The sequence below is a fragment of the Eptatretus burgeri genome, chromosome 2, assembly GCF_056783735.1.
Source record: "Eptatretus burgeri isolate ZD-2024b chromosome 2, Ebu_testis_v1, whole genome shotgun sequence".
Taxonomy (NCBI): Eukaryota; Metazoa; Chordata; class Myxini; order Myxiniformes; family Myxinidae; genus Eptatretus; species Eptatretus burgeri.
The window spans coordinates 17161456-17187691 of NC_140962.1; the positions used below are offsets into that span (position 1 = coordinate 17161456).

At 45.5% G+C, this 26236-nt stretch overlaps 1 protein-coding gene across 1 annotated transcript in view; it reads left to right on the plus strand.

The window, feature by feature from the left end:
- LOC147031494 (HEAT repeat-containing protein 5B-like) overlaps positions 1-26236 on the plus strand; it is a 122632-nt gene that overhangs the window by 22988 nt on the left and 73408 nt on the right. The window contains 13 exon segments of the mRNA XM_085864153.1: positions 196-295; positions 5904-6013; positions 6128-6291; positions 6433-6608; positions 6865-6970; positions 7460-7650; positions 7806-7965; positions 10087-10276; positions 16161-16330; positions 16567-16696; positions 16788-16967; positions 17082-17336; positions 25422-25603. Of these exon segments, the coding sequence (XP_085720279.1) occupies positions 196-295; positions 5904-6013; positions 6128-6291; positions 6433-6608; positions 6865-6970; positions 7460-7650; positions 7806-7965; positions 10087-10276; positions 16161-16330; positions 16567-16696; positions 16788-16967; positions 17082-17336; positions 25422-25603 (2114 nt within the window).

Below are 26236 nucleotides of genomic sequence, written 5' to 3' on the forward strand. Positions count from 1 at the left end.
TACAAACCTGCAGCCAGATGCTGCACATAAAATGATGACGATCATGTCTGTTGACAATTGAGGGAATTTTTAAATGTTTTTACTTTAATGTTTATTTTGGTCGACAAACAAAACCATAAAGTGTCGTGGCAGGTTAATTTATTGTGTTTATGATGGTTAATGCTTGCTCATGCTTGTTTTTGCACCCATGCACAGCAATGCGCAGCTTTGTTGCACACTGTCGAGAGTTACTGACTGAAGATGTTATGAGACGACTCATGATTCCTATCGAGTGTGCCCTGCTAATGATGACGCAGTAAGTAAACCATGGATGATTTATTTCAACGAATGCATGCTTCATCATGGTAAACAAAAAGTTGCTTTATTTATTCACTCAAGTCTTTTGCATGCATTTAGAATACGAAGGTTGTCAACCAAGTGACAGCAAAAAAATAGTTGTAGTACTGCTACCAATGCCTGGGCAATATCCTTGCAAATGTACGCTACCAACATGGCACCAAGAGGATTTCGGACTAGGTTCATGTATTCTGCAGTGCCAAGACGGTCCAGGATATGATGACATTGGCAGAGCTTGATAGTAGGAAGAAGATACATGATTCTTTCTTTCTATCCAGCAATTACATTTGTAAACCATTCCTTCATTTCTGAAGCAATCCGATTCAAATCCGACGTGGAGGTACCTCGGTCCAATACACCCAGACCCTTTTTATTTTTACCTCTGCCACCGAAGGTGAAGGAGGTTATGTTTTCACCCCTTTTCTGTCTGTTTGTTTGCCTGTGTACAGGATAGCTCAAAAAGTTGTGGACAGGTTGGGTGTGTGACAAGGATGAACTGATTATATTTTGGTGAATATCCAGATCCGGGTCCGACTACGAGAATTTTTAAGTGATTCTTCATCATTGAGAGATAGGGCCAAAAACGATATATAGTACGGATTCGGACGAAACTTGGTGTACAGTGTGGGTGTGTGGCAAGGACGAATTGATTCGATTTTGGTGACGATCCGGATCTGGATACGATACTTATTTAATTTTTTAAGTGATTCTTCACCATTGAGAGATAAGGCCAAAAACGATATATAGCATGATATTTCAAAAATGCATTGGGCCCGATATGTTCTCGTGGATCAGGCATTTCATGGCGTAGGTATGCGCTCTACCGAATGCCCTTCTTGTTTTCTAGTTTAGATTTAGGTTCCTGTTATAATTTTAACAGGGCAAAGGACAAAAAGGCTTGGCAAGATGGTGTCGCGGTACACACACTCGCCTAATCACGGTCCTGCTATAAACTGTCATCCTGGTGTTTCACAGACAGGGTGATTCATCGATGTGTGTGCTGTTCCTTGGTCAGGTCAGGTATGGGAGCATGTGCCAGAACAGCGCGTCGCTGCGCCCACTTTCCGCCGGTACTCCAGGGGCCTCCGTCTGGCCATCCCCCAGGCAGATGCCAGGCCCATCCCCATCTCCTTGAGATGATGGTCAACCTGCTGCAACCATGAGGCACGTGGTCGGCCCACTGGCCTCTTCCACTCATGAGACTCCCTCGCTGAGAGAATCTGGTGAGCAGGATCAGCGTCAGGAAAACGAGCCACATGTCCATACAGCCGCAGCTGACGCTCACGGACTATGCAGGTAACAAATCTCATCCGAGTCTCTCTCAGCAACCGCTCGTTGGACACAAAATCCGACCAGCGATAGCCAAGGATTCTCCGAAGAGACCTGGTACCAAAGGAATTAAGTCTCCGTCTCAGATCCTTGGTCAAAGTCCAAGTCTCGCACCCATAGAGCAAGACTGGAAGTACCAAGGACCTGAAGACTCGGACTTTCGTCCTCCCGCACAGGTACCAGCAGCGCCACACCCCATGATCCAGTGAATCCATGACTCCCCAGGCCCGTCCCAGACGTCTATTGACCTCCGGCTCACAACCTGCGGAGACATGAATATCACTGCCAAGGTAAGTGAATCTATCCACGACCTCAACATCCTCACCACAAACAGACACAGACAGGACAGCAGCATCCAAGATGTCACCGAAAGCCTGGATCTTAGTTTTGACCCAAGAAACCCGTAATCCCAACGGCTCCGACTCCTCATTCAGCACCTCGAGGGCCCCCAAGAGGATGTCTAAAGTCTCCGCAAAGATGACTGCATCATCTGCAAAATCAAGGTCCGAGATCTTGACATTGCCAAACGATGCACCGCAACTTGATCTCTCCGACATCCTCCCAAAAATCCAGTCCATACAAGTGCTGAAAAGTGTGGGGGCAAGTACACATCCCTGACGAACTCCAGTAACAACTGGAAATAAGTCAGAGGCGGTACCACCACACTTCACAGCACTCTCAGTACCAGAGTAGAGTTCAGACATCAGATCGATCAGTTTCGGTGGCACCCCACGAAGACCAAGAATCCTCCAGAGGACATCCCGATTCACTGAATCGAACGCTTTACAGAGATCAACATAGGCTGCAAGCAGCCCCTGCCGAAACTCTCGTCTGCGTTCAGTGAGGACACGAAGAGCAAGGATACGGTCAATCGTTGACCTCTTTGGTGTAAAGCCTGACTGCTCTGGACGCTGGTGCTCAAGCAGATGGTGGCGAACCCTATCAAGAATTATCCGAGCAAAGACCTTGCCCGGCACTGAGAGCAGCGTCACCCCTCGGTAGTTGTTGCAGTCTTGGCGATCACCCTTCCCTTTCCAGAGAGGGACAACAAGGCCCCTCTTCCAGTCAGTTGGGATGATGCCTGTGTTCCAGGCAGAGCACAAAACTGCATGCAACGACGCGAGTGCAGCATTTCCACCAGCCTTGAGAAGTTCAGCATGGATGCCACAGATCCCTGGAGCTTTGCCCCGTTTCAACTGGTTCACCGCAGCCCGTGTTTCCACAAGCGATGGTGGACCACAGTTGATTCGAGGGTCAGCAACAGGGATTGTAACACCCTTGACGTCCAACTCGACAGCTGGGGGATCAGCCTGGTACAACCGCTCAAAGTAACCGGCCCAGCGGGCCTTCACTTCAGACTCCTCTGTCAAGAGCCTACCACTCTCTGCTCGAACTGCAGTGCTCCGAGGGATGGGCTTGGATGAACGTAATGCGCGAATTCCCCTGTAAGCGGGACGAGAATCACCTGTCCACAGGTGATGCTCTACCCCTCACAGATTCCTCGCACATAGGCCTCCTTGTCCACCCTCAGTGCACGTACAGTTTTACGCCTCAGCTCCCTGAACAGCTCAGCTCTGCCATTCAGCCTGGCCCTGCGACTCTGGTCAATGGTATCCAGTGTCCCTTGAGAGACAAAATTCTTCTTTGCCCTGTGGTGAACTCCAAGGCATCCACCGGCAACATCAAGGACGGTGGTCTTGAAGGTGCTCCACAACTCTTCAGGACCCCCCAAAGCACCCAGACCCCCAAGTGTCCACTCAGCCTGTTCGCAAACTCCTCAGCTACTCTCTCATCCCTGAGCTTGGCAACATCCAGCCTAGGCTGGGATGGTACCATTCTCCAGGATTTAAGGTGCAGCTTTAGAGTTGCTACAACAAGCCTGTGGTCAGTATTGAGGAACTGAGCACTCCGGTAGACCCTGCAGTTCTGGATCATCCTCAAACGACCGTCAATGAGGACATGGTCAATCTCCTTTGCCACACCGCCAGCGTTGGAATACCAAGTCCAGCGATGAGCTTGCGGGCGCTGAAACCATGAACCAGCCACCCTAAGTCCATGACTTCTTGCAAAGTCAAGGAACTTAGTGCTATTCTGGTTCATAGTTCCTGACCCATGGGGACCAACACACACCTCATAACCATCCCTATCAGTTCCAGTCGATGCATTGAAATCCCCCAAGACTAGAAGTGTATCTCGTCTGGGGCACTGATCAACCACAGACTCGAGTGTGGCGTAGAATGCATCCTTCACGGTAAGATCACTCGCCTCAGTCGGAGCATAAATAGAGACCAGGGAAATGACACCTAAGGAGTGACGAATCCTTAATCTCATAATACGCTCGTTGACCGGTGTTACCTCAATTATCATTGGGGTCAGCTTATTGGACACAGCTACAGCAACTCCTTGTGTATGGTAACCATCAGAGCGACCAGACCAATAGTAGGTGTAACCACCCACCATTATCTCGCCGCAATCCGGTCTCCGAACCTCAGAGAGAGCTGCAATCCCGATGTCCAAACGCTTGAGCTCAGATGATAACAGAGACAGGTGATCATCCTCTCTTAGGGATAGGACATTCCAGGCACCCACCCGAAGGGACCGCCTCAGGTTAACCCAAGGAGACCGCCGTCTGGTGGACGACACCTCAGCACCACTCCGACACACTCTCCCGCAATCTGACCCAGGGATGTTACCCCGTGGTTTCCCTCCTATCAAAGATTGGGGGTCCCGAAGGCTTTGCCCCAATCCCACCATCCGGTGAGCTGCCCTGCGAAGGGAAGCTGCACAGGAGGTACTCCCACGGAGTGGGTTTTCAGATTTTTTTGCGTTTTTGCGTTTTGCGGAATGAAGCGTTTTACGGTGGCTGGAGTGCAAATCCTGCCACCAACCTCCTAATAAGAAGTAACCCAACTGCAGGAGGACGTCCGCAGACACAGTTGGGCACTAGATATGGATGGCCGTTGGCTCACAAGGAGCTCCTCCGCCCTTTGACAGGTTTTGTTTTTAATCCTGCTGGGTGTCCATATCCAAACACCCTCCTCACCAGAAAACCTGGTGGGGGAGACGGTTTAGTCGCCGACAACCCGACCATGGAACAGGTTAGTACAGGTTTACATGGTACCTGTAGCAGGTCACAGATCGAACCTGACCTGACAATAGAACCTGCTGTTCCTTGGATGAACGTTAAACTGGGTGTCCTGCCTGCCGGCATTAGGTGGCGGATGTTAAAGATCCCGTTATGTCCTTCATGAAGAAGAGGCGAGCAATCGCCTGCACCATGGCCAATTTTTGGTCCAAATTCCTGCTATAATCTTACTTTCCCTCTGTCACAATGGAACGAAGGGAAAAAGGGTCAACCCCCCCCCCCAAGGGGGTTGCTACACTCCTTAACTGGGCATGCGGAGGAGAAGGAGTAATAGTAGTTGTAGTGGAGGTCAACAGTGGTTACTAAATTAATGTTTTTGCCTGGTTGAGCCTTTATATTTCAACCAATCCAGACAAGACTTGTCACATAAATATTGTGCCACAGCCCCTTCAGCCAAAAGCAGGTAAACATTGTTCTGGTGTCTTCTTTTTTTTTATTGTGTCAGGGTCAATGTGGATTGGAGGAGTCGGATGTGGGTTCGGAAGATTTATTTGCTTTTTCTTGCAAATGTCTGCGATTCCAGTCGAAAGCAAATTGTATCATGGATAACCCTGCACCAGCAGTTCTATAAGCTTGTTCAAATGCAGGTGGCTAAGAGTGAACTCTGCATTTTCTGATTGAGACCAATGTGCAAAGGAGAAATATATTGGAGGCTGATGGTCAACTATAGTCTTATTTTTGAATTAAATTCATACTTGCAAGAACATAAGCCCCAACCAATGGAACTTACACACACACACACACACACACACACACACACACACACACACACACACACACACACACACACACACACACACACACACACACACACACACACACACACACACACACACACACACACACACACACACACACACACACACACACACACACACCAATGGCTGCAAATGGAAAAGCCAGTGGCATCACAGCAGCCAAAACTCATCTAACCAGCTGGCTGCTGTTGTCTGAGCAAATAATTACAGATTCATGTTGAAAATCTCCTTCCTTCTTATCTTTACTTAAATAATGGATTCCAGCAGTCAGTGGCTTATTTTGTTTGCATTATCTTGCTGTTGTTGCCTCCTGTTTCCTTCTTTTGCCTTGGCAGAATGCCAGCTGTAATTAAGATGCACGGCAATCACCTGAAGGCAAGTGTTGCAATGGTCCGTCTCCGTCTTTATGACATCTTGGCTCTGTTGCCACCCAGTACATATGAAGGTAAGGCCGATAAATGGACATGTTAAACCTCTATATTTGCCGTGAAATTTCGAGCTTGGCAATGAAGGGCATGTGGTCGAAAGGTGAGGGCAATAACTGTTTGTTTGCATTCAGGTAGCTTTAACAGCCTCCTGCGTGAGCTGGTGGCAGAATTCACCCTCACTGATAATCCCTCAAACACGACAACATCTCTTCTGCGCTCATTTTGTCACTACGATGATAGTGTCCTCCTTGGGTCCTGGCTAAAAGAGACTGATCACAAATTCATTGAGGACCAGGTTTGTGCAATTGAATCATCCATACCCTGATTGTGCAGTGTAAGCAGTTGACGTTTCTCTTTCAACTAACTAACCAGCTCACTCATGTCTTGTCTTTTCCCTTCCTTCCTCTTCCTAAAATGGTGCATGTTTTCCACATAGTTGCAGCCAAATAGTGCTTCAGGCAGTGGTGCTTTGGAGCACGATCCTTCATCCATTTATCTGAGGGCCCCTGAGGGTGAAGCAGTGCCAGGTCCTCTGCCCCTTGGTGTAGCAGTCATTGATGCTTCAGTCGCTCTCTTTGGGGTTGTCTTCCCCCATGTTTCCTTCAAACACAGGTGAGATGGGGCAAGCAACACTGATAGGATTAGGGTGTCTGTGAAGGAGCGATTGTCGTTGCTGTTAAGAATGTCATTAAGTTTGTAGAGGTTGCAAGATATGGATGGTGCTGGTGATGTAACTTGGTAGTGTGTGCCGCCGGTAACTTTGGTGGTGGCAGCGGTTTGGTCGTGGTTAAAGACTGGTTGATGTTGTGAGAAGAGTTTTACTGGGTACATTAACTTACCTGCCAGTTGTCTGTGTGTGCTTACCTAGGCTGCAGATGCTTGAGCACTTTGCCGAGTGCATAAAGCAAGCGAAGGGTTCTCGACAGCAGGCTGTTCAGCTAAACATCTTCACGGCTGTCCTGAGTGCCCTCAAGGTCAGCAGGCTCTTTGCTTTGGTCTTTGTAATCGTGTATTTACGGATCACAGAAAAAGAAAATTTACGGACTCAAACCCTATCCACCTATCATTGAACCACCACTATCCAATGTAATTCTATTTGTCTTTTTGAATTCTAACGTATTGTGCAACCTCTGTGCTTCGGGTCTAAAAAATTTTCCCCCGACTGAAATAATGTTGTTTTTTTTTCCTCTATATCTTTGCATCATCCTCTATTTTGTCAACCACTCCACCCTGCATTAATATGATTCAGCAGAGTTGTTATATATATAAGCAAACACCACATGTTGAGATGTGTGGTCCAATCAGGTGGTGGTTTATTATCGTGGGAATTTAGGGTTTTTTTGTTTGTTTGTTTTTTTAATTCTCAGCCTATGGCAGCAACGTCTCACACCAGTATACGAGTATAATCATTTGGCTATTATACCTGAGTGAAAATCGTTCAAGGATGACCCCTTTGTTTACAGGGTTTGGCAGAAAACAAGAGCCCGATGGGTCCGGAGGAAGTACGTCGGGCAGCCTTAGCTTTGGTTTTGGTTGCGTTAGATCATTCAAGCCCACTGGTGCGCTGTGCTGCAGGCGAGGCTCTGGGACGCATGGCGCAAGCCGTGGACGAGTCTGCTTTCATCACGCGCATGGCACAGACTAGCTTTGACAAGTGCGTATCAGCGACTGCTGTTTTTGCCAATGTCAAGCAGACATGCCTGATTTAATAAATTAGTAGAGATGTGTCCACTTGTCAGGAGTATGTGATGTTGTGATGAAGACGCCATTGGTCTTCGATACCTGAGTTTACCTGAATGCGTGGGGCAGGTTGAAGGTTGCACGTGACGTCGTTTCACGCACTGGGCACTCTCTGGCCCTCGGCTGTCTGCATCGCTACGTCGGAGGGATTGGCTGCGGCCATCATGTCAAGACCAGTGTTAGCATTCTGCTCGCCTTGGCTCAGGACAGCACGTCTCCGGAGGTTCAGGTTTGTGCTCTCGTCTCCATTATGGGAATGTCATTTATTCATCTATCATCATTCATGATGCTATGCACCAATTTGCCATAAGTTTCAATGTGGTTCTCTGATGGTGTTGTTTAAATGTACAAACAACATAAGAAAACTGTTTATGGTGAGATGTTTTAAGATGATACCATAAACTATGTAAGTTTACTTTTGTAAACCTCTTCTGCTTCATATTGTTTGAGTGATAAAATAGAGGGAGCCATTGTTTTTCACATCGTTTTTCACATTTATCTGTACTTTCAGATCGATTGATGAATGAATTTAGAAGGGTTCTCGTGACTATTATTTTCGTGAATATTAGTCGTTCTCGTTCTCGAGAATAATAGGGTTCTCGTGAATAATAGTCGAGACTATTATTTCAAATAATGCAAACTTCAATTGACTCTGCACACGGCTTCTTAAATCTCTTGAGTTGAATCCCATTATTTCTTCCATTCTTATGGTTTTTTTTTCCCTGAAGGGTTCCTGTCATCCCTTTTCAGAGTGCCATTTGTCAACCCTATCTATCTATAATGAAGCAGATGCACGTATGGAAAAGAAGGACCCCGGGGAGTTGCGTCCAACACATAAGAAACGCTTAGATATTCATTAGTAAGTGTGCTTATCGTTGGGTGCACTGGGGATCTTGTCGGAGGAAGGATGCCTGCCTGTTCATGCCAAGAAACTGCCAACTGAGATGAGCACAGGGCGAGCCCTGAGATGAATGATGCCACGAGGTCCTTGGCACGTAGTGGTAGCTCCTTATTGACTTGCACGTTCTTTTCTTTCTTTCTTTTTCTAAGAACCCCTAATTTGTCAACTTGAAACTCACAAAGAGTTCGCATCGATTCAAAAGAGCTTTCAATGATTGACCTCTCTCCCCAAGTGGGTGAGGCACTGATTTTCACCTCGCACCGTTTCCTTTAAGCTTACGATGCACCTTCCCTTCCTTGTAACAACCATACACCACCTTCCTTCCCTTCCCTCCATTTTGGGATCCACGCAAACCAGCCTGTTTGCACAGGGTGAGAAAGAGGCTGCGCCTAAGCCTCTTGCTGCCTCTATCTTATTTTTCTTCCTCTCTGCTTTTCCCGGATGATTGTGGCGTGCCTGTTTTGTGTTCTGTAGATAAGTAAGATTGTTCGAGGCTTTTACATTCTTCGGGTTAATTGCTTTCTTTTTGTGACACTGCATCGTTACTGTACATACTTGATTGTTGCGTGTGAATACGTGCTTCCTTTGGTAAACGGTTTCAAACCTGCCCGGTTGTCGTTTTCCTTCATTGGTTTGACATAGTGTGTACATAATAAATAGACAGGACATTGTTACACTCTGTAAAGAGTATGGTACATTTTATTAATTGAGTAATTGCGTTCTCTTAATTTTTTTAATTTGTCCCCATTCGACATAGTCCGAAACGGGTGCTTGTGGGATTGGTCTCCATTTTCGTGTCCGTGTGTGCGTCTGCAACCATATCTCGGACATGTATGGACCAATTTTATTTGTACTTGGTACAAAGACATCAAATTATAGAACACTTATGCACATCATTTTGTTTTGTGATGCGATCAAAGATGGCGATTGGCGGCCACTTCAGTTGTTAAAAATAAAAAACCCCCGGTAGTCGAACACGTCCTCAATCATTTCTCGGACATGCATTTACTGATCTTGCTCAAACTTGGCACACGGATAATAAATGATGGCTAACATATGCACGTCATTTTTTATGAGATCAGATCCAAGATGGCCGACTGGCGGCCATTTTAGTTGGACCCCCCCCCCCCCGCCCCCGATTTCAAATAAGTCCTCAACCATTTCTCAGGCATGTGTTTTCTGCTGTTGTTTAAACTTGGCACACGGATAATGAATGATGCACGTCATTTATTTTCGATATCAGACCCAAGATGGCCGACTGGCGGCCATTTTGTTAATTAATTGTGTCCCCAACCATTTCTCAGACATGTAAAATGTACAATCTTTTCAGCAAATGTACAATCTTAATTTGTCCTTGGTGTGGGAGAAACGTTTTCCTATTGTCCTCCCAGTAGCTTTAAACCCTATTTTTGAAACTAACTCTGACTGTGCTTTCTGAATGTATTCCAGACGTGGGCGCTACACTCGCTTGCACTCATAGTGGACTCGAGCGGTCCAATGTATCGGGCCTATGTGGAGGCAACTCTCTCGCTATCGCTTTCTCTCCTGCTGACTGTGCCTCCCTCCCACATGGAGGTCCACCAGTGCCTCGGCCGCTGCCTTGCATCGCTTATCACCACACTTGGGCCCGAGCTCCAAGGTTTGTCATCATATTTGGATTTTCATTGTTTACTGCAAAATTGTCATATATGATACTGTTATGGACTCAGGGTTCGATTCTCGCCATGAGGGGAAGCACTCGGGTCCCTTTCGAACACCCGGTCTTGAGGCCACTGGGCACAGATAGCTCAGCAACCACAAACACTGATTGGCACTGCCAATCCCGGCAGTGTTACACCACTTTGTGTGATACCTTCCCTGTGGACGGCCGAGTCAATTGGGGCCTCATGCCCTCAGCACACATCCGGATTACTGCTGCTACAGTGAGTGTACGCTGGCTAACTAGTGCAAACTAACGGGGTAGAACTTCCCGGCTAAACTAATGTGCAGACCATACTGGAAAAATGGGGAACAGACGAACACGGACGGATCGATACATTTATATGCACTTTATTGTAAGCAAGAGCAAGAAAAGGTCATGTGCCACAATAAAGGGTTTTATTCATAAGTATGTACAGCAAGGAAAAGCAAGGGTTCATGGGTGAGGCAAAATAATTGCAATTATTTACACAAAATAAGACACAGAGCAGAGCTAAACCGATATCAACTTCTAGAATCTTAAATTATGCAACACATTACAGGTGCCTGTAGACACACACCCGAGTGATTTAGAGATAGTCAAGGAAGAGGAGAAGCAGTTGAGGTGTAAGCGACCTTTTTGTACATGGCACAGTCGACGGACCGACGCAAACCAATTGCTTACGATTGTGGAGGAGGGAAGAAAACATGGGGTGTCTATGGTGCGTGAGTGGGGGGTGCAAAATGTGATGCAGAAGAGGAAGTGTGCGAATCAGTATTGCTCTTTCAATGATGCGTCCACAGTAGATGAGACAACAGATGGAAGAGGAAGATGCGTGAAAAGATTTGTGAGCTTAACAGGGCATATAAAGGAGTCTGTACTTGTGATTAATGATGATTACTGTGGAATGCCGTGTGAGCCGAGTGCCGATGACCCAGTGCTGATCCAGCAACGAACTGGCAACTCCTTGGCAATGACTTTATTCTGCTCGCCTGGCTCGTTCTCGCACTGCCATTTTGGCTTGGCTCTCATTCGGCAAGACCAAAAGACCCTGATTCGCTTTTATTATAGAGCCCAGTCAACAAACGGATCAACAAACGGATCGGAGGAGTCAACATCGCAAACGCATCAACATCGCAAACGGAGGAGTCAACAAACGGATCAAAAGACCCTGTCGTCATTTCTGCGCATCCCCATTGGTGCATAGACTCCACCCCGAGAAGTTGTTCCGCTCCGCCAGACTCTGGAGCCGAAAATGGCCTCAGTTGCTCCCAGGCTGTCATGTAACGGAGTTGTGTGATTTGCATGGGGCGCAGGTTTTCGGGAGTGCTCTCCGGCCACCAACGTGTGCTGGACTCCACCTGAACGCTGTTATTTTATTTAGCGGAGCGCCAGAGCTATCCACTTGTCGCCGAATGAGTCCCAGCACACACTCGCTTTTCGAGCTACATGCTGATGTGTTCAGACTCGCAGGAACCCGCTATGTCCTCCGTTCCCTGGCATCTCCAACGACTATCGTGAACGTTCAGGGAGCTGATGGCAGTTGCGGTTGTAGTGAGGTGTGGGAAGAACTGCGTTGTTTGTAGCAAAGTCGTTGAAGCGTTGGGAGCGGATGAGGCATTTTTGGGGGCGTTGTAGTGATTGCGGTGAGTATTGTAGCATCGTGGTGATGGTCTGAGGTGAGGTATCGGTTGGTTATTGGTGCGCAGTTTGAATGGGGAAATGGTGCGCCTATGTAAATGAGGCAGCGGTGGCATTCGTTACTCCTGCTCCTTTGGTAGTGTCACTGGTCTGGCGTGCATGCATACATGACGGCGTTTATGGGTGAAATAAAGCAAATAAAATAAGTGAAAGAATTGGGCATTGAAGATCTAACTAAAAGCCCTATGCAATGCAACTTGTCTCATTTACCCACTAGACATATGGAAGAGCTTACTGAACGAATACTAACGAGATAACTGTCTTGGGATCGCTGTATGCTGTGTGCTTATGCCTTGGGGGAATGTTTGGTGTGTTAATGTGCCTTCCCAGAACCGCAACAATACTGTTAGGTGTGTTAATGTATAGCGTAGTTATTAAAATATTTGGTCTATGCCCATCAAAAAATGATGAGGCCAACAACACCTCTCCCCTTCCCCTCCAATCACCACCATCACAGCACAGTTACAAATAATGTAACTCATGGGCTTGTGGATTTACTTTTGTTTTATAAAGAAAAGTATGATTATTTTAGAAATAATTTTTTTTTATCAGTGATAATGGATTTTCAAATGACCGAGTAAAAGTACTGATCCTGTGTATGTATGTATATATATATATATATATATATATATATATATATATGTATATGTATGTATATGTATATATGTATATGTATGTATATGTATATATATATGTATATATGTATATATATATGTATATATATATATATATATATATATATATATATATATATATATATATATATATATATATATTTTTTTTTTGCAAGTAAAAATTACTAACATCTCACCTCCAGTATTGTAGTTGTGAAAACAACTGGAATGGTCAAGCAATCAACCCACATTCAGATGCGTTAGTAGAAGTTTTGGACGGCATAAATTCATCTTTCCTGAGTGGAAACAAAATGGTGATTGGCGCTAGCACTTCTATTGCACGTGTTCCCTTTCAGTGATGAACGCTACGTCACTTCTGTGAACATGAGGTCACTTCCTGCTTGACAGAGAAATAAATACACAGGGCTTTTGGATGTTTAGATGAGGCCTTAGCATGAACTCTTGTCTAGCGTAGGGAAGATAATTTTCACCTTCGTGTTTAGGTTCAAAAACATAAATGTGGTATCTAATTTACAAATGTTACTCAAGTCGTGGCCAAAAATATTGGCACCCTTGCACTTTTTTTCAAATAATGCACCATTTCTTCCAGAATATTGTTGAAATTAAAAAATATTTTTCATATCGACATGTATTTCTTTGGTTTGTAGTGGAACAAAACAAAAAAAGCTGAAAAAAAATTACTAAATCTTACTTTATTCCACACAGAAATCCTAAAATGGCCCGGACAATATTATTGGCACCTTTTAGAAGTTGAGAAATAATTAGATTTCAAACAGGTGATTCTCCTTTCCTTTGGAATTGAACTCACCTGTGGTGAGTTGCAGGTGCCTGCAATATATAAATCACTCATTCAACCAGTTTGAATAGAGGAAAGGAGTCATTCTGCTGTTTTGTGTCACTGTGTGTACCGCAATGAGCATGGAGAAAAGAAAGGAAACCAGAGAATTGTCTGAGGAGGTCAGACACAAGATTGTAGCCAAGCATGGACAATCTCAAGGCTACAAGTCCATCTCCAGAGACCTTGATGTTCCTGTGTCCACTGTATGTAATGTTATCAGGAAGTTTAATGCTCATGGCACTGTAGCCAACCTCCTTGGACGTGGCCACAAGAGAAAACTTGATTGAAGATTGCAGCGAAGGATTGTTCGAATGGTGGAGAAAGCACCTCAACCAACTGCCAAACAGATTCAAGCTGACATTCAGACACAAGGTATGGCAGTTTCAACTCGCACCATCCGTCGCCAACCATGAGGGCCCCACAGACCCAGGAGGACCCCACTGCTGAGAGAGAAACATAAGAAAGCCTGACTGAAGTTTGCCGAAACACACCTGAAGAAACCAAAATCTTCCTGGGAGAATGTCCTGTGGACAGATGAGACCAAATTAGAGCTTTTTGGTGAAGCACATCATCTCTATGTTTACAGAAAACAAAATGAAGCCTTTAAAGAAAAGAACACCTTCCCTACAGTCAAACATGGAGGAGGTTCAGTGATGTTTTGGAGTTGCTGTGCTGCCTCTGGCACTGGGTGCCCTTGAATGTGTGCATGACATCATGAAATCAGGAGATTACCAAGGCATTTTGGAGCGCAATGTTCAACCCAGTGTCAGAAAGCTGGATCTCCATCGAAGGTCATGGGTCTTGCAGCAGGACAATGTCCCCAAACACACTTCAAAAATCACCCAGTAAGGGTTCAAGACAAAATTCTGAACTGTTCTGTTTTGGCCGGCAACAAGTCCAGATCTAAATCCCATTGAACACCTGCGGGGAGATCTGGAAACAGCAGTTGGGAGAAGGTACCCTTCAAATCTGGGAGAACTGGAGCAGCTTGCACAAGAAGAGTGTGCCAAACTGCCAGTGGAGAGGTGGAGAAAGCTCATTCATCGCTATAGGAAGCGCTCGACTGCAGTTATTATTTCCAAAGGTTGTGCTATCAAATATCAAGTCGAGGGTATCAATAATTTTGTCTGTCATTTCTTTTTATTTTCTGATTTAAAAGGATATATTAAGTTCTGAATTAAAAACAAAGGTTCTGTAATATTAACAGTGACATAAAGAATTGTGGAGACCAAATACTTTTGTCAATTTCAACTTGTATTTAGAGAAAATTGTGAGTTATTTGATAAAAGTGCACGGGTGCCAACATTTGTGGCCACGACTCTAAATAATGGTGTTTGAACTCTGTATCAGAAAGGAATAAATTTCAACACATGGAATATCAACAAATACACATATGGACTTCATGTTTGGGTTAAGTCATCCAGTTTTTGTGCACCATTGAAAGGTGGTGTTTTGTGTGCTGTAGGTTTTTGAGATTAGTTGAAGGGTGCCGTGTGTGATCCATCCTTCCTGTTACACCGGTGAGGGCCAGGCAAGGTGCGGTGAAGGGACCCCAAAGAGGATCGTGAATATTAGGTCATACTAGCATGTGGCACAATAAAGTTCACTCCGTTTTCCTCTTCCCTCTGGCATCTGCTTGGGCTCCAGGACTTGATGTCCCCGTTGTCGTCAATGTCGTCACCCTGTATATGGGATTATAGGTCCATAACGTAATGTAAAAAACATGACAATTAGCCTATTTTTCTGCACTTGTTACGGTCATCAATGTTTTAATGGGGGTGGAGGGATCTGAAGGTTGAGAGGGCCCAGGCCCACAATCTTTTTGGAAGGCAGCAACCCCTCTGATCACACTTGTACTATGTACGTACTTACAGCACTTCAAAGTTGGTCCATTTTAGCCGAGTAGTGTATTGTTGTAACGTGTTCAATTGCAGTGCCAGTCTGTATAGGTCAGGAAATGATATTCTTTCAGAAGTAATCTTGTTGCCTTGCTGTGGGGAATACCTGAAAAAAAAATTAGAAAGCATCTCAAAATGCAAAGGCCGTCTTTTATTTAATTTTTTCATACGTCGCCGAGGCTCGTGGAAGAGCTGGTATACTGAATGGAACATGATGTAACAGACAAGAACAAGATGTAAAACACACATACGTGGGGGTGGACAAGATGGACATAGAGGATCTCAATCTAAACTTGATGAAAACAACAGCTAAAAAAAACAGAAGAAATTGTACATTTTATTAATTTGTCTTCTCCATATTCTCATAAAAAGGTTGGTTGAAGATTTGATGACAAAAGCTTGAATGCTTCAAACAAAGTTGTGGCCTGGACACACGCACACGCACACGCACACGCACACGCACACGCACACGCACACGCACACACACACACACACACACACACACACACACACACACACACACGCGCGCACACTTCTCCTGCTATGTTTTGGGGGTGGTGGGAGCAGATGACACGCTAATAAAAGAAGCATTATATTGTATGAATACTAGTACACTGTAATACCCTTCTCCTCCTCCCCCCAACCTTTCATGCATCAGTCCAACCCCGCCCCCCTTTTTACTCTACTCCACCTCTCTGTAACATCTATATCATCTACCTCTTACTGTGCTATTTGCAACATCGATTTTCCCAAAAACTTTTCTGAGAGTGCAGGAGTAAGTGGGCTGATCTCCGCAGCACGTGCTTCATGCCAAGACGCTTGCGCCATACTGCAGGCCCATACAGGTGCGTTGGTACGGGCACAGGCGATCGCTTGTCTGCAGCAGCTACATATGTTTGCTCCAAGGCACGTCAATTTGGCTGGACTCGTCCCTGAGCTCTGTGTGAGTAATTGGAGAAACTTGAATGGACACTAAATCAAGTACTAAGGTCTTCTTCTCAGGTTATCACTGGAAAGGTATTCTCATCTGTCTTTGCCATTGCATTGTATTCTGTTTTCTAATAACAGGGGGTTCTGCACAACTAACCAGTTTACATCAATACTCGTGTTTCATTTTCAATAATGGGCTGATGCTGAACAAAGTTACTGGCGTTCTTACTCTGCCTACCTACACTACAGGCACACCTCTATAGCTCTCACCTGCTCTTGAGGCGTGCAGCAGTGGCATGTTTGCGGCAGCTGGCACAACGTGAGGCGGCTGAAGTTTGTGAGCATGCAGCCGGTCTTCCTGTCGGTGCAAATGGCGCAGGTATAGCCTGCTGGTATCCTACAGTGAGCTTTTCATCTGTAAGTCATCTGCCCAGGGAGTTTTACAGCATGCTTGTATGTCTGTACGACAGCACCTAGTGGGATGGAAAACTCCTTGGAAGGCGTCTTGTTTTCAATGCTGGACCGGGAGACAGATCGCAAGTTGTGCTTGGACATTCGGGACACAATCGGCCACATGTTGTCTTCACTTGCGGTTGACAAGCTCGCTCACTGGCTGTATCTCTGCAAAGAGGTTCTCACGGCTTCTACAGGTGTGGTTTCCTCCAATGTTGCTCCCTGCTCGAAACTATGGGTGCTGTTATTTTTGCTGCATTTGTATGTGTTACTTTCGATGGTGTAGCTGAATGGCAGTCAATGTGCACCAGAATCTGGGGGTGTTCCACCCATCGAGCCAACTCAACCTGATGAGGGGGACAAATCGGAAGTCACAGACGACGACACCATGTTTGCGGTGTCTGGGCGGAGAGACGAGCGGGGTTCAGCGATCATTGCTCCTCGCTGGGCAACACGTGTGTTTGCAGTCGAGTGCTTGTGCCGTGTGGTTGCGCTTTGTGCCCAGGGAGACCCAGCGCACTTTGATCCAGTTCTTGCCAAGGAGCGTTGTTTTGAAGATGAGACAGGTACTGATTGAGTATCTATTCCTACAAAATCCAAAAACCTATCTATTAAGTCTGACATTTACTTCAACACTTTGACCGGAAAAAAACATTTTGGACGAAAAATAAAATGCTGTGCAGAAGTGCTCCAATTATACGATTCACTTGAAAGTCCCGTCAAAATGTAGTCAACAGTAATGCATTAACTTCCCTTTTCCCAATCGTCCTTCTCCGACACTCCCTTTTATTACCATTGTGATGAGTCCCAAACGTCAATTTCTACAATTAAAAGCCTGAGCCAAATCACCCTGGATATTCTGGGAATTGCCTTAATGAAGCTTCCCCCCCTATAGCATACCCCCCCAATCCCCTCCAATCAAAAAATGATGTTATTTTGACCAAACTTAGTATAAATATCGATACTGTTGGAGAGCCGTTTGGGTGTCTGTGTACTCTACCGGTCTAAAGTTTTCGAACACCCCCATTTTTCCAGTTTCCATTGAAATTTAAGCAGTTTAATGTTTCAATGTACTCTGAAATTAAAACATAGAACAAGTAAACAATTGCAGATAAAAACGAAATCATGGAATCCTTTTGTTGAACAAAATTTGAAGAACATGGAATGACATGTGACAACATGGAACATGGAATGACAAAAACAAAATTTCAACAAAAAATTGTTGAAAAAAAAAAAGAAGTAAATTTTTGACTCATCAAAGTAGCCACCTTTTGCAGATATAACAGCCGAACACACTCGTGGCATTCTTTCTACAATGGAGATCAAATATTGTTCGGAAAGTTCTTCCCAACACTGTTGCAGAAGTTCCCACAAATGTGTTGTACTTGCAGGTTGTTTTGGTTTCACCCTTCTGTCCAGTTCATCCCAAACCAGCTTGATGGGGTTTAAGTTTGGAAACTGTGCTGGACATTCCATGATGTTTTGGGTCATTATCTTGCTGTAGGATGAACCCCTGACCAACTAGGCGTAGACCAGAGGGTATTGCATGGCACTGCAAAATGCTGTGGTAGCCCTTTTGGTTCAGGGTGCCAGTCACTCTGTGCAAGTCGCCGACACTGGATCCAGCAAAAGAGCCCCAGTTCATCACGCTTCCTCCTCCATGTTTGACAGTTGATGTCACACACTGAGGAACCATCCTTTCGCCAACTCGACGGCGTACAAAAACCCTGCGTGATGAACCGAAGATTTCAAATTTTGATTCATTGGTCCATTAGACGTTCCAGTTTTCAGTCGTCCACTGGCGGTGCTTCATGGCCCAGGCAAGCCTCTTTTTCTTATCTTGCCATCTTAGCAATGGCCACCTGTCACGTAAGCTGTTGACTCTCAGAAACTTGTCTTCTGATTGTGTTGTGGCTTTCGGTCTGCCAGGCGTCTTCCTGTCAGAGTTTCCTCCAGTTTCCAAGTGCCTTTTGATGGTGGAGGAAACTGTACTCACTGATGCCTTGGCTACTTTGCAATTTCTCTAAAGGCAAGACCTACACTTTTAAGGGTTATAATGATCCATCTGTCTTCCTTTGTTAATTGTCTTTTTCTCGCCATTATGATAGTAATATACTACTTCCTGCAGTGCAATATTGTCCAAATAATGCTTCAGAGGGTGGAGCAACACAGTCTGATCGAACACTGCTTTTATACAGACAGAGGGTTTGTAATTAATCAACAAAAGTTGGGACACCTGTCGGAATTGTTTGCATCAACTTTCAGGGCTTAATTTACTTCCATTGCTGCAGAACAGCTGCAGTTGATAACCCATTACTTGTTCCCTGAAAAGGGCCTTTTTAACAACTCTGAAATTTACATTATTTTTCAGTTTTTGTTAACCTAACCTTTCTTTTTTAACCTCTGGCAGTTTACTGCTTAGCTTTGTACCATATCCGGTTATTCACTGGACTTGAACTGCTTAAATTTCAGTAAAAACTGAAAAATGTGGGTGCTCTAAAACTTCTGACCGGTGGAGTATGTCACGATTTTTTTCAGAGATGACTGAACGGATCTTCGTAAAACTTTCAGAGGTTCATCAGTGAGTGTTGGTAGTGTTTGGGAGTGTTTTAAAACACATCATGGGAGTGTTTTAGGCAAAAACTTTTGTTTATTAATTTTGAAGAACAAACTTTGATTTTGGGGGCTTTTTTTCTTTTAATTGCTCTATTGTGTGTGAAAGAAAGTGTGTAGGGACCCCATTCCTAAGTGGGTCAGGTCAGGTCAGGTATGAGAGCATGTGCCAGAGCAGCGCGTCGCTGAATCCACTTTCTGCCGGTACTCCAGGGAGCTCTGGCCATCCCCAAGGCAGATGCCTGGCCCATCCCCATCTCATTGAGAAGCTGATCACCCTGATGCAACCACAAGGCACGTGGTCAGCCCGTTGGCCTCCTCCACTCACAAGGCTCCCTCGCTGAGAGAATCTGGTGAGCAAGATCAGCGTCAGGAAAACAAACCACATGTCTGTACAGCCGCAGCTGATGCTCACAGACTATGCAGGTAATAAATCTCATTTGAGTCTCTCTCTCAGCAACCGCTCGTTGGACACAAAGTCCGACGAGCCATCGCCAAGGAGTCTACGAAGTGAATTGGTACCAAAGGAATGAAGTCGCCGTCTCAGATCTCTGGTCAGAGTCCAAGTCTCACATCGGAAGAGCAAGACTGGAAGCACGAAGGACCTGAAGACTCGGACTTTCGTCCTCCCGCACAGGTACCGGCAGCGCCACACCCCAGATCCAAGGAATCCATGACAACCCAGGCCCGACCCAGACGTCTATTGACCTCTGCCTCACAGCCAGCAGAGACATAAATATCACTGCCAAGGTAAGTGAATCTCTCCGTGACCTGAACATCCTCACCACAAACAGGTACAGATAAGATGGCAGCATCCAAGATGTCCTTAAAAGCCTGGATCCTAGTTTTGACCCAGGAAACCCATAATCCCAGCAGCTTCAACTCATCAATCAGCACGTCGAGGGCCCCCGAAAGAATATCTAGAATCTCCGCAAAGATGACTGCATCATCTGCGAAATCAAGGTCAGAGATCTTGATATTCTCAAATGATGCACCGCAGCTTGATCTCTCTGCCATCCTCCCCAGAATCCAGTCGATTTAAGTGCTGAAAAGTGTGGGAGCCAGTACACACCTCTGATGAACTCCAGTTACAACAGGAAATAAGTCAGAGATGGTATCACCACATCTCACAGCACTCTCTCACAGAGTATGCTGTTGTTTGGACATCAGATTGATCAGTTTTGGTGGCACCCCACAAAGACCAAGAATCCTCAAGAGGGCATCCCGATTCACTGAATCGAGCGCTTTGCAGAGATCAACACAGGCTGCAAGCAGCCCCTGCTGAAACTCTCATCTGCGTTTGGTGAAGACCCGAAGAGCAAGGATACGGTCAATCGTTGACCTCTTTGGTGTAAAGCCTGACTGCTCTGGATCCTGGTGCTCAAGCAGATGGTGGCGAACCCTATCAAGAATTTTCAGAGCAAAGACCTTGCGCGGCACTGAGAGCAGCGTCACCCCTCGGTAGTTGTTGCAGTCTTGGCGATCACCCTTCCCTTTCCAGAGAGGGACAACAAGGCCCCTCTTCCAATCAGTTGGGATGCCCGTGTACCAAGCAGAGCACAGAACTGCATGCATTGACATGAGTACAGCATTTCCACCAGCCTTGAGAAGTTCAACATTGATGCCACAGATCCCAGGAGCTTTACCCCATTTGAACCGGTTCACCACAGCCTGTTTCCACAAATTTCAACCAGTTCCACAAATGAAGGTGGATCACAGTTGATTGGAGGGTCAGCAACAGGGATAGTAACACCACAGACATCCAACTCGACAGCTGGTGGAACTGCGTAGTACAGCCGCTCAAAGTAACCGGCCCAGCGGTCCTTCACTTCGGACTCCTCTGTCGAGCCCACCACCCTCTGCTATAACTTGAGCTCACCGAGGGACAGGCTTGGAGGAATGCAATGCGCGAATTCCCCTGTAAGCAGGATGAGAAACACTTGATGACAGATGATGCTCTACACCCTCAAATTCCTCGCACACAGGCCTCTTTGTCCAACCTGAGGGCACGTACTGTTTTATGCCTCAGCTTCCTGAACAGCTCAGCTCTCCCATTCAGCCTAACCCTGCAACTCTGGTCAATGGTATCCAGTGTCCCTTGAGAGACAAAATTCTTATTCGCCCCTCAGTGGGTTCCATGACATCCACCCGCAACATCAACGACGGTGGTCTTGAAGGCACTCCACAACTCTTCAGGATTCCCCAAAGCACCCAGACCCCCCAAATCTCCACTCAGCCTGTTCGCAAACTCCTCAGCTTCCTTCTCATCATTGAGCATGTCAACATCCAGCCTCAGCTGGGATGGTGCCATTCTCCCGGATTTAAGTTGCAACCTCAAAGGTGCTACCACAAGCCTATGGTCGGTATTGAGGAACTGGGCACTCCGGTAGACCCTGCAGTTCTGGATCATTATCCAGCGACCATCAATAAGCATATGGTCAATCTTCTTTGCCACACCACCAGCGTTGGAATACCAAGTCCAGCGATGAGTCTGTGGGCTCTGAAACCATGATCCAGCCACCCTAAGTCCATGACTTATTGCAAAGTCAAGGAACATTTTGGTTCACAGTTCTCGACCCATGGGGACCAACGCGTGTCTCATCACCATCTCATCGTTCCAGTTGAATCGTTGAATTCTCCCAATACTAGAAGAGTATCTTGTCTGGGGCACTGATCTACCACAGACTCGAGCATGGCATAGAATGCGTCCTTCACGGTGAGATCACTTGCCTCAGTCGGAGCATATACAGAGACCAGAGAAACGATACCCAAGGAGTGACGAATCCTTGGTCTCGTAATATGCTCGTTGACCGGTGTTACCTCAAATATCGTTGGAGTCAGATTATTGGACACAGCTACAGCAGCTCCTTGGGCATGGTAACCATCAGAGCAACCAGACCAATAGTAGGTCCGAACCTCAGAGAGAGCTGCAATACCGATGTCCAAACGCTTGAGCTCAGATGATAACAGAGACAGGTGATCATCCTCTCTTTGGGATAGGATATTTCAGGCACCCACCCGAAGGGACCGCCTCAGGTTAACCCAAGGAGACCACCGGCTGGTGGACGAAACCTCATCACCACCCCAACACACACTACCGCAATCTGACCCGGGAAGGTTACCCCGTAGTGTTCCTCCCATCATCAAAGAGTGGGGGTCCCAAAGGCTTTGCTCCAATCCCGTCATCTGGTGAGCTGCCCTGCACAGGAGGTACTCCCACGGAGTGGGTTTTCAGATTTCTTTGTGGTATGTTTTGCGGAATGAAGGGTTTTACGGTGGCCGGAGTGCAAATCCTGCCACCAACCTCCTAAAAAAACAGTGACCCAAATGCAGGAGGATGTCTGCAGACACAGTAGGGCATTAGATCTGGATGGCGGTTGGCACACTCGGAGCTCCTCCGCCCTTTGAGTTATTTTCTGACTCAAAGTGGGTGTAGGCAAGTGTTTTAGGCCCCCACAAAAAATAGACCAGGTACCCCTTCTAGTACATCTGGACCCCGACATGTGCGGTTCCAACATCTGTGGGTTCCGCATATTTACAGTTGATAAATTTGCAACATACTCCTATATTTGCTGGAAATTGTCCCGCGTATTCATGGTTTTCATGCCGATTTTTTTTTTTTTATTATTATTTTTATTTTCTCTCACGAGCATAACAGTTCTCAAACATATATTCCCCGAGCCACGCACAAAGCAGCTGGGTGTACGTACAGTACAGTACAATACTGTACATACGCAAAAATTGTATCTTCCACGAACATTTCCTGTAAATGTATTGTTTCCTGTTTCCTGTTTCCTGTATATGTATTGTAGTTTCGTGGGACATCTCACCATGTACACTTTAAACATACGGTACTGTACGTACTGCATTGTAGCTTTGTGGGATAAACAGTTTTGCAGGTCGTCACACCATGTGCACTTTAAACATACGGTACTGCGTTGTAGTTTCTCGGCATAAACATAGTTTCGCGGGATGTCTCACCAGTGTAACACATCATTCCCCACGACGCCACCCCCTCCTCCCCCCCCCGTGAGTTACTTCCAGAATGAAAACTCTAACAGCATGTATTGATGTCTACAGTAATTACCAGGTCGCCACATATGGATGTTACACAATGGAAACATTCAGCACATCTTTGTGTAGATCACCATCTTGCTACAAACAGCACCATCTGAGATGTTACATTTTAATAATGCTCAGCATAATCTACCTGCAGATAGGGAAGATGTCATGTCCTGTGAGTTAAAGAATGGAAACATTCAGTGCATCTAGTGGAGATCACCATCTTGCTGTAAACAGCACCATCTGATCTGTTACATTTTTAAAATACTCAGCATAATCTACCTGTAGATCAGAAAGATGTCATGTACTGTGAGTTAAAGAATGAAAACATTCAGCCTATCTATTAGTGTAATTAGCAGCTAGTTACATACAGACTAATTACACAATGACATCGCTCACCACATCTATTATCAGCTGCTGAATACAGCATCACCCATAAAAATTCTCCACAAACATTGCACAGCCAACTCACCCCTCTCGCACTTTCCCACAATCCACGCGTCAAGCTTGTAGGGGAGCGTGCCTTCGCGGACCACGAAGCGGCCAAGGCATTCCCTGCAGAACTCGTGAGCCTCATCGAGGAGAAGGGGTACCTGCCGGAGGAGGTCTTTAATGCTGATGAGACCGGCTTGTTTTGTAAAACGATGCCGACCAGAACGTTCATTTCACAGCGCGAGAGCAAAGCAGCCGGCTTCAAGGCTACAAAGACCGGGTATACCTTCTCTGCGCAAATGCCAAAAGGGACTTCATGGTAAAGCCCATGTTGCCCTGCCATTCCCGTAACCTGCGTGCGCTGAAGAACAAAAACAAGGAGGCCTGCCTAAAAATTATCCACATTGCCAATTCCTTCCGCTACCTCTTCAGTTTATAACATTGTACGAAGCCATTGTACGGACTCTCAGGGAATATGACTCCCCACTGTGGACTGGAACGGCTCTGGAATCTAAGGTCCATTGTGTAATTGGAATCTCCCGTCAAAAAGCTGAGTTCGAGGGTCTGCTTTTTGTTCACTGGAAATAGGATAGTGGCCTAATTGTTTTTTTTTTCTTTTTATCTCTGTGCTATTCTTGTATGTCTTGCCCTCCCACTTCTCTACCCAGTCCCCAATGGTCATAGTCAATATCAGTCACACGTTTATATTTTGTCCACAAAATCAAGTCTGATGGAAGAGTGAGGATGATATAAACAAGGGAATTGATGAAAAAGAAAAGGAGAGGTGAAGGTGGGGAGGAATTTTTGAGGTAGTCTGAAGATGCAAAAATTAGTTGCTTTTTCCTAAATTCATTGAGAGCTGTGAAGAATGAAAAATATGCATTTCAGATGAAAGGACAGGTTTGGGTTAGAAGGGTTAATGGGGGTAAAAAATTAACGGTTGTGGGGAGGGACATCATCACCACATGTGGTGATGTATCCACTGACCCTTACCACATTCTGCTAGAATATCTCTCCCCGTTACCAGAAACGAGGAAAGAGCCAGAAATCCGAAATTTTATCTTCACCTCTTTTATCAAACCCATCTTCTCACCTGTGGAACTGACTTCCTGAGTCTTCTTGAACTCTTCCCTCCATAATTTTAATTCTGTTGCCCACCACAACCTTCTGGTGTGTCCCTTTTCCACTACTAGGCTGTACTACACCATCTGAGATCCTGTTCCCACCCTTTTGCAATTCCTCTCTTTGTCCTGTGGTGCATTTATTTGTTGTTGTTGTTGTCTCTCTGTTTTCCGTTTGCCACACTTAGTCTATTGACACATTGCTCGTCTTGTTTTGCTCTTCCATAAGCCTCAAAGCTGTATCAAAACACCCCGTGAGCACTATCATGTGGCTTATCTTAGAAATAGTGCTTCTTATAGAATAGGCTAGTTATATATCTTTCCTTTAGTGTGTCACAAAATGTCTATTAGTTATTAGTTGTTATCATTATTGGTATCGTTATTACCAAACTCTACTTTTTTGTACTTGTGCCCACGAAACAGTGGACTTCCTGGTTCTACATTTGCCGGAGTTGATCCGGATGGCCTTCATGGCAGCGACTGATCAAAGTGAGCAGCTTCGTGCTGCCGGCCTTCATGCCCTGCAAGATATCATCCTGCGCTTCGCCACTGTGCCTGAACCTGATTTCCCTGGACATCTTCTTCTTGAACAGTACCAGGCCAATGTTGGTGCTCATAGTTTAAAAATGAAAACTTTATTTGTTTGCTTGCTTGTTGGTTTGTAATCATGTTTATTTGAATCCAATTTTTGTGTTCCTTGATATATTTTTTGGCTGCTCTTAGAGCACCCTTATTCTGGACATTTCCATCTGTCTGTCTGTCTGCTAAACTTTGGTCAAGCCTCGGGCTAAACCACTCAACCGATTCCAATGAAATTTTGTAGGTAGGACCAATATTTCTGGGAATCGTGTGCTTTCGAATATGGGACCCGGGCCCTAGCAACGGCATAGCAACGGCCCTTTAAAGTGGTCAAAAATCTAAGAAAATTAAAAAAATCGAAAAATCAAAGCTTAGAGTTCTGTGCACAATCTATCCAGCTCCCTTCATGCCAATTTGCAGCCCTAACAAAAAATATTTGTAGGAGGAGGTAGGTTTTGGGCGAGTACATTTCGAACATTTCAGAAACGGTTAATTGCGAATATCTCTAAGAGAAAGAATCTGATTTTGATGAAACTTGGGTGAAATGTGTACAATGTGGCTGGCATGTACACAAAAAATGAATGGTTGCTATGCACACCTCCGTTGCCTAGCAACAGCTAAAATACTTTATCGTGCATCGTACACTTATTGTGGACTGT